This window comes from Poecilia mexicana, unplaced genomic scaffold (assembly GCF_051168715.1).
Source record: "Poecilia mexicana isolate PSO_F unplaced genomic scaffold, ASM5116871v1 scaffold_23, whole genome shotgun sequence".
Taxonomy (NCBI): domain Eukaryota; kingdom Metazoa; phylum Chordata; class Actinopteri; order Cyprinodontiformes; family Poeciliidae; genus Poecilia; species Poecilia mexicana.
In genome coordinates, this window is record NW_028263392.1 from 23,178,113 (window position 1) to 23,187,781 (window position 9,669).

Below are 9,669 nucleotides of genomic sequence, written 5' to 3' on the forward strand. Positions count from 1 at the left end.
AAAGATTCTAGACTTGGCGCAAGTGGTATTTCTTTTTGAAATAAAACACGGGAACATTGGGTGTGGGACATCCAAGAGAAGGAGAAGGGGGGAGGGACTGGGGGTCTCTAGGAGGTAGCGAGAACTAATATGCTAGCATTACATGGTGTAAGATTAACAACGGCCCAAACCCGTGTTTTAAATCAAGTTTTAAGATAATGTATCAAACCTCATGCGCAAAATAAAATATACTACAGAAATATGAAAGCATAGACTCACCGTTGGGGTTGGGTTTGCGTTCGCCTCCATGGTCGCTAGCCTCGGTGATGCTGGTATTTCTTCACTATGACACCTGCGTCATGTGATTGGCTGGGTGTTGAAATCTGACAACGATTGCTAATGTCTGTGACCTGAAGTAACCTTGCCATTTTTGTACAGCGAATTTTTAGACGCTGAATTTGAGACGGCGAATTTGAGCAAGTTGAATTTTTAGGACACTGAAAATATTGCATTTGAATTTTTAAAAGTTGAATTTTTTATATGCTGAATTTTTTTTAACACTGAAAAAATATATATTGAAAATTTTATCTTTGAAATAGGAATGTGAATTTTTTTTAACATATGAAAATTGCAAACATGTACAAATAATGACACTGAATTTTTTTTTAAATTGAATTCGGATGCATTTTTTATTCAAATTCTGATGGCACATATTTACTTCCATAGTTTTGTGTCAGAACTCAAAAGAATGGTTCTCCAACGTCAGTGGGGTATCTGTACAGGCGACGTCAGGCATCCTGATCGTATTTATGGAACTAAAATTCACAGATTTCCAAAATCTGGAACAGAATGCCTTGCTTGGATCAAAGCTTGTGCACGACCGCATTTGCAGCTCAACCGTCATAGGATCAATAAGAACAAAGGAGTGTGGGCTGATTTAAGTATTATTGCTTTGCTTTCTTTGTGTTTAGTGAATGAAAAAAGAAAGTTAATAATAAACACATCCATTATGAACACCTTTTAGCTAAGTACAGCATAATGGCAGTACCGATACAACTTATACACATGAAAGACTGTCTGTTACACAGCTGAACAGATCAATATGCAATGTGTACCGTATCTAACATACATTAAAGATTTTATTTTACCTGAAAAGGCTTTTTACTAAACTGTAATCGTGTTAGCCGCGCTAGCACCGATTACAGTGCATCAGGCCTAGGCACATTCGAACATTTGCCAACAGAAATCACTGGTTTCAAAAATAACCCTCAAAACCATAAATGCCCGACTTACCCAGCCTTGCAAGAACAATTGGCATCAGTGATCTTGTCCACAGCTATATTTATGCTGAGGGTGTGAAGATCTGCTGTTTTCCTCATCGACTGGTAGCATTTAGCTGTGACGCGCACAATGTTGGAGGCATCCCGTGGCTCAAACAGCTTGATTTCGTCCAAAAAGATGACATGAACTTGTTGGTTCCCCTGTCCATTGTCGTGGCTGATATTTTTTGAAGATCCGGCAGAAATGCTACACTAATCAACTCAGAAATACTCTGCAGAGAGTCAGTCGAAATGAAAGACGCCATGTTTACACATAGAAACTAAGCTCCGCGAGGCTTTGTTTGTGAGACATGCAGCCACGTGGGATTTTAGGGGGCGTTTCTGGGCGGAGCTTGGTAAGGTCCATATCCCTCAGTGCTGAGGCATCTTCTGCTGTTTTGATTGAGCCAAGTAGGAGGGTATACCGCTCCAAGATGGCCGCTGTATTTCCTGCGCTGGAGCGGCCAATGCGGGGTCCACTCTTATAGTATGTCTATGGTTAAAACTGTTTAATCCGTTGTTAACATGTGGTAAGCTGTTTTTCCGAGCCGCCTTTAAACGCAACATGAGCGCTATGACACTCGGGCTGGGTTTACACCTTTGCGGCAGTGAAGAAGATCTGCTGCTGCTGTGTGGAGCTACGCCGGTTTGTGTTAGAATCATGGCAGCAAACTAGCAAAACGCAAAAAACTTTTCACAGTTTTTCCCCCAAACTAACCGACTGAGTTGAGTAAAGCTGTTGGATGCAAGTAATGTTAGCTAAAAGATGACTAGCTAGCTAATGGGAATACAGCACCTTAAGCTTAACAAGTAGCCTGTAGGCTACTGATGTTGATGTCATTTTGCCCCCAAAAAAGTCTCCCCCCCCCCTTTCCCACGCCGCCCCGCTAAAACACGTTGTTCAACAAGACAGCTATTTGTAATCCATAGGGGCAGGAGGGGCAGAAAATGTTTGGAAACCACTGGGGGGGCAGAAGAAAAAGTTTGGGAACCACTGCACTAAGCACCAAATCAGTATTTCAAAAAAGTCACACTTTAAGTATACTAATTCTAAGTGTACTTGAAATATACTCATGATTAGTCCTACTAAAAGTATGCATACGGTTACAACAGGAAAGCAACAGTGGATTAGACCTATTTCAACAGGGTATGCAGAGTTCTGTCTCTAAATGCACATCATGATGAACCTGGAAGAAAATGGGCTACAGCAGATGATATTTGGTTGGCACACTTAAATAATATCAAACTGTTTCCTTGGACAATGAATTCACAGTACCTCAATATTCTCCACAGTCACCAGATCTCAATCTCAATCCAACAGAGCACCCTGGGATGTAGTGAAATGGAAGATGTCTATCATGAATGTGCAGCTGACAAATCTACACCAACTGCATGTTGCTATCATGCCAGTAAATGTGAGGTTTTTTCTTTCTGACACCTTTAAATCCATGCCAAAACTACATGAGACAGTTCTGAGTGCATAAACCCACACTGTAAAAAAAGTCCGTAAAATCAACAGTAAAAATCTGTGAAATCATGACAGAAAAATTTTGTAAAGAAAAACACAATTATATTTTGTTCATTTACCAGTATGATGTTGTATAACGTAGAACAGAAAATTATTGTAAATTTTAAAATGTAAAATTGTAAATAATATTGTATTTAGTTGTAGAAAACACACATTTTGTATTGTTAATGAAAAAAGTTGGATCCTTCACAACATTTCAGCAGTGTAAAACTAACATTTACATTCTGTGATGATTAAATCCAAATGAATTGGAAGCTAGCTTACCATTTTTTTGCTAGGGAGAAGTAAGTTTGGGCTTCCCTGTTTAAGCTGTTGCCCCTGAGACCCAACTCCAGATAAGTAGAAGATGGACGGATGGATGGAGAATGAAATAAATGAATAAATTAATAGATTTGGAAATTAATTTGGAATTAAGTAATTATGATTCCACATTGTTTACTTCCAATTTTGTTCACTAGTTATCTATTTATATTCACTTGTATTTTCCCACTTCTTTAGATTGTCATTTCCTCTTTAATTCATTTACTTATTCTCTGTCAATTTTGATTGGATCATTTCTTCATATTTCACGTCTAACGTGGAGGAAACATCTGAATCAACAAGGAAGTCATGTACTTGTTTATTGGTACATGTATTTTATTTTTATTTATTATTTTTGCTAACTGGATTTTTTACCTTCACCGTTGCCATTATAAGCTCAAAGTTCGGCTACTGCGAGAAAGACAGAGAACACCGCTTTGTGCTCAACTTCCGGTCTGTTCTGCTCTCTGATTGGTTCGCTTACCTGGCGCCTGAAAGCTGTTTTGAACAAGTTCGTACAACGGTTCTCATCTCAGAAGAAGCTGAATTGTGCTCAAACCTTGACAAAGAAAAGAGCGCTGTTTGGACCTCGTCAGCTTTCAGCAAATGTAAGTTAAGCTTTGTTTTCTTCAAACGTAACGGTAATTTGTGTTTCTGGGGAGATTACATTTTGTTTTTAAGGCGTCATATTGCTTCTTGGAGCAATATGCAGTAGAATCATTTTTTGCTACACCTGCAACACGTGTAACTTGTTGGGTAGGTTGAAATTGTTTAAACATGATTATATGTACATTTTGCTGTAAAACACTAGAATCATTGAGGGGCTATGTGTTGCATTGTAGAGTGCACAGAAACGAGCCCAGTTGTGTATTCAAATGCCTCGGCACAGAATGTAAGCGGACATTTTGTACATATGCAGCGTTTAAAACTCATTTTTACCGAGTTCACAACGTGGCTTCACAACCCGAATTAGCCAAAGTCATTGCTGCTAAATTGAAATGCACCATTTCATTGTGTGGGCACCAAAGCCAAACTGTGAAAGAAGTCGTTGCTCATTTAAAGGAGCATATAATGGAGGGGCGGCCGGTAGCATGTCCAGTAAAAGCCTGCAAAAAAGTTTTCAGCGTCAAATCATCATTCACAGCTCATATGTCCCGTAAACATAGAGGTATTTTTGTGGATAACATTGATGTTTTGTACAAGGAAACTACAAGTAAGATTGTTAGTCTGTCAGAAAACGATGGGCCTTCTGAGAGCTTTAACGATGCTCTGACTAATGAAAGTCACAAATTATCTCCAAATTTCAACAAGGATTATCTCAGAAACTTGTGTCTTTTCTACCTGAAACTTCAAGGACAGCTGCTTCTTCCAGCTTCCACAATACAGAACATCGTTGAAGAGATGCAAAATGTGCATGAGCTGGGAATGGATTACACTTTGACTAAACTAAAGTCGCTTTTAAAAGATGACATGTGTCTTGCAGATGATGCTGTTGCTAAAATCTGTGATTGTGTAAGAGATTCTGATTTATTTTCTGTTTGTCATCATGGGCCACTGAGAACAACATATTCAAGAACTCAGACTTTCAAAAAAATGTTAAAATACACAGAACCAAAGCAAATATCTTTAGGAAGTGATGAAAACATGACCCAGAGATTTTCTTACTACATACCCATTAAACAGACACTAAGTGCACTTTTAGAATCAGATTTATGGAAGAATTCAGTGTTGGAACAGTCCAATGACTCACACCCGGATGTTTTCTGTGACATAAGTGATGGCCAAAACTTCAAGTGCAACCAGTTCTTCATTGAAAATCCTGGGTGCCTGAAGCTTATTCTCTACCAAGATGCCTTTGAAATTGTTAACCCCCTTGGTTCAGCAAAGAAGAAACACAAAGTTGTCGCTATTTATCTATCTGTGGCTAACATACCTGCTCATGTGCGGTCAAGCACTGATCACATGTCTCTAGTTTCATTGTGTTCCGAGAACAATTTAAAACAGTTTGGAACTGCAAAGGTTTGCTCTGAACTTCTCATGGATTTGAAAGATTTAGAGGAACATGGCATTATTGCAGGTGAAGAAACAGTCAAAGGGGCACTGTTCTGTATTGCTGGTGACAATTTAGGATCACACAGCATTGGTGGGTTTACTGAAAACTTTAGTACTTCTCAGTACTTTTGTAGGTACTGTGAAATCACAAGAAAAGACTTTCTTAATGATCCAAATGCTTGTGGTCCACAGCGAACCCCTGAAGCTTACAATTTGGCAGTCCATCATCGAGAGACTGGAAGCATTCAAGACATCAAAGGTGTCAAGGTAAACTCTGACTTCAACTCACTAAAGTCTTTTCATGTTTGCCAACCTGGTCTTCCACCTTGCTTAGGCCATGACTTATTTGAGGGTGTTGTATCCTATGATCTTGCACTATACTTGAAATATTTCGTTAAAACAAAGAAATGGTTTACATATTCCCAGTTCAACCGTAGAATCAAGCAATTCAAGTACAAAGGATCAGATGCTCTCACAAAGCCATGCCCTGTCAACTCTGAGGCAATCAGGCTTTCAGGTCAAGCTGTTCAAAACTGGAACTTGCTGAGATTGTTGCCAGTAATTATTGGTGACAAGATACAAAATCCACAAGATGATGTCTGGCAGACAACTCTCCAGCTCAAAGATATTGTGGATTTGATTTGTGCACAACAAATTTCTTTGCCACAGGTTGCCTTTCTTGAAATAATAATCCAAGAATATTTGGAATCAAGAAAATCTTTATTTCCTGAAACTTCACTTAAACCAAAACATCATTTCTTGCGGCACTATCCAGCCCTAATTTTGAAATTTGGACCTTTGATTAGGTTGTGGACAATGCGTTTTGAGAGTAAACATGTCTACTTTAAAAGATGTGCAAGGCATTTAAAAAATTTTAAAAACATATGCTTGACACTATCAGAAAGACACCAGATGTTTCAGGCTTACATCTCAGCTGGCCCTAGATGCAATCAGCTGCTGCTGGTCAAGGACAGTTGTGTTTTTTACTCAAGCCTCTACAGTGATGAAATAAAACATGCAGTAAAAGACCTGGGATTTTCTGAAAAAGACACAAGTATTTCCACAGAGATACAATATAAGGGAACCGTGTATAAAAAGGGGCATTTCTTGGTTTCAAAGAATGATGAGTATATGGAGTTTGGAGAGCTGGTTTTAATTCTGATTCAAAATGACACTGATGTGTATTGTGTTATGGATGTACAAACAGCTGTCTATCATCCTGATTACCATCTGTATTCAGTGACAAAACAGACTTCAAGCACTTTGTGTATTAACATAAATGACTTGGTTGACTTTTACCCTTTGACCTGTTATCAGGTAAATGGACAACAAGTTGTTCCTCTGAAACACAGTGTGTTTTCAAAATAAAAATGTCTTTATATACCATGATGGAAAGTCCACTTAAAACAGATATGTTGATGAGAACAAAAATAAGGAAAAAACAGGGAGAGAAGTTTGACTAAAAATTTAAGGATGTACATGAATAAAAAGTGTGAATCAGGCACGATATTTTGTTTGACACCAAGTATGACTCTCTTTAATTTGTACATAGTTGAATACATGTTATATTACGGTGATCTTGTGTTTTTACCATTATTTTGTCTGATTTTATTCCAGAAATGGCTGAGCAAACATTTTTACGTAGTGCTATCAATGAAGTGTTGCCCGATCTTGCAGAGGCTTCAAAAGACATTCTCGAGGAGACTTTACAGTCAATTGGAGTAGAAACGTATGATGACTTCCAGTTCATTGTTGAGAAAGACTTGCTGTCAGCATTAAGACCAATTCAAGCCAGAAAGGCACTTGCTGCTTGGAAATTCAGATGTAAGTAAAATTCTAGAAAATCAACCATTAAACACTGATATTCATATTCAGTTCTGATAACTTATTTTTTGTTTTGTGTTTTTGAAGGCAGGACCCCTGAAACCAGCAGGTCCTCAAGTAATGCATCACGAGATACTCCTCCATCACAGCAGTCTTTGTCCCCGCTAAGTGTGTCATCAAACTCCTCCAGCAGCAACCAGACATCTGCAGCAGACTGGGTGGACACCTTTGAGATACCATGGGAAAAGTTCTCAGAAGAACTGATGCAGGCATTAGAGAGAGGTAAACGGCCAAGTCCAAAAATGAGGAAGGAGATGGTCAGGATTGTGGTGTCTGAAATGATGCGAAAAAGTTCTTACTTGGGTAAAAGGAGTTCTACAGAGGTTGCAAAGAAGATGGTGGCAAAATATCCAAAATCTCTACAAGACGTTATCGATGGAGATGTCATTGGCCCTGGCTATCATTCACTCGTCAAACAACTTCAATATCGAATTGACAATGCGAAGCGATCTACAATGCCTAAAATAAGAAAGCGAAAGCGCTGCTCTGAAAACTCTGACACAGATGAAATTCCTCAGGAACAGAGAGCTGCAATTCAGGACACCTATGGGTGTATCAACTGGAATGTCAAATTTCTTCCTCTTGGAGAAACTGCTGAAAGTCAGCAACAGAAGAAGGACAAGCTCAAGATGATGTCTCTGCAGAAGGAGGCCAATCCTGAGGAGATGAAACAATTACTGAGGGCAACTTTCTACTCACAGCGCAAAGATATTAACCAGGGGAAAAGCATTCAAGATGTCTTGGAAGCCTGGCCTGTTTTATTTCATGACATTGGGATGGCTGTACACTACAAGGAACTTACTGGACTTGGATTGAAGGAAACCTTCATGAGGAACATGGATATGAAGGGAAAAAGACTGCTGAACTACATGAACACTGTTTGTGTGAACAAAAACAAAAGGTTTTTCCAGGCTCAGACAAAGTTGAAGATGTTAAGGGGAGAACTGGACGGTTACTCTGAAGATGTTAAAGAGATGATGCTCTTACTTCTCTGCTACTTCAATGAAAATGAAGAAGCAGTGTTCTTCTGTGTGGAGGACACATGCCTAGCTGAAGAAGTACAGATGGAGAATGTCTCCTTGACTCCCACTATCATTGTGTGTGGTGAGTTCATTTTTGTTTTTCCAGTTTCTTTGACCTGTTGTCTTTTTTGTTGTCTTGTCCCCTTTCTTTGCACTTTTGTCCATCTGGCATTTTCTTTAATAGTTTTTTTTTTTCCAATTATTTTCTTATGCTTTTACTATACTAATATTATTTTTCGTACTTTTTACTTAATTTGTTATTTTTCATATAAATGTCATTGTTTTGTTGTATCAGGAGTCTAAATGTATTTGTTCTTTCTCCTTAGGTCAATCCTGCTTCCATGCCAAACGATTCATGCTGAGTGTGGATCAACAGATTGGAAACAACAACATCTCCTGTTTTATTTCTGCCCTCTGCATGATGTTTGGGAGCTATTATTGTTTTAACATACATTATCCATCGGGGCTGGCGTCTACACTGGAGTTTCTGCAGAGGTATGAGTTCTTTTTTTTTTGTTTTGTTTTTTTTTAATTGTAGGCAGTTAAATTTGACTTTTGACAACTTTTATATCTTGAATAAAATGTTTATGTCTTTGTGAAGCACATTTTGATGTAGTTTTCTGTTTGTCCTCTTTATCTTAAGGTGTTTCTTCTCAATCAACCCAGACAAGGGCAGTAAGGTGGAAGAAACCCGTAAACCCAGACTGCGTGTGAACCCCCGTGTCCTCACCTTGATCCAGGAACTTGCGGATCATGAGTGGCGTGATGTTTGAGAAAGGACTAAAGTCAGTGAGTTATCAAGACAGTGTTTAATCTTAACAGAGCTGAATAGATTTCTAAATGTATGTTGCATCTCACACAGTGTCTTCTGAAGTTAAAAAAGTTGAAAAGACATATTTATATTTGTTCAGTGGCTGAATTTTGTTCCATGTCAGAAAGGGCAAATGAGAATTTCATTGAAAATATGTTTTCAATTAAAATGTTTTTGTTTCTAAAAAAATATATTGAATTATCATTATAGATGCAGTTTATATTGGGCTTCCTTGTGTTTTAAATTTGCATTTAACTGGTAAATGTTTGTTGAAATTTGATTATTTATAGATATTTGAAAATAGAATTGCTTCTAAAAAAGGAAAACTTTTGAAGCAAACAAACATTATTATTAAAATGTATACTGGAAATAGAAATTTATTGTATGTTATAATCTTCAAGCCCCCCCCTTCAAAAAAAAGGGGGTGAAAGTTGGCTCTCATACTGTTTCTGATAAAGTTAAAAACGTTGAAGAAATTTATATGTATTCAGCAGGTGCATGTGCTTCATGATGTTCAGAAAAGACAAATGAGAACTTCATTGAAAATAAATATTTCAAAGGCATGCAAGTGTATGTTTATTTTTTTAAGGTTATCATAGATACAATTTATATTGGGCTTCCTTGTGTTATAAAGTTTCCTTTAAGTGAGAAATGTTTGTTGAAATTTCATGCTTATAGATATTTAAAGATATAATTATTAGTAAAAAGTAAAAAATTAAAGCAAATTTCAGTTTTTCAGAAAGTATTAATAAAATGTTTTAAATTGACATTTTA

At 37.6% G+C, this 9,669-nt stretch overlaps 1 protein-coding gene and 1 long non-coding RNA gene across 2 annotated transcripts; both read left to right on the top strand.

Annotated features, from left to right (window-relative positions):
- The first annotated feature begins 5,132 nt into the window (after nt 1–5,132).
- Nucleotides 5,133–7,200, top strand: LOC148152677 (uncharacterized). Its single transcript, XR_015762152.1, has 3 exons — nt 5,133–5,445; nt 6,796–7,002; nt 7,090–7,200. It is a non-coding gene; the product is annotated as an uncharacterized LOC148152677 (long non-coding RNA).
- Nucleotides 7,201–7,360: 160 nt separating this feature from the next.
- LOC148152678 (uncharacterized) lies at nt 7,361–8,857 on the top strand. The gene is made up of 3 exons (XM_088003324.1): nt 7,361–8,166; nt 8,411–8,579; nt 8,728–8,857. The coding sequence occupies exons 1-3, from the start codon at nt 7,398–7,400 to the stop codon at nt 8,855–8,857; spliced, it is 1,068 nt and encodes a 355-aa protein (XP_087859450.1). The 5' UTR covers nt 7,361–7,397.
- The last annotated feature ends 812 nt before the right edge of the window (nt 8,858–9,669 follow it).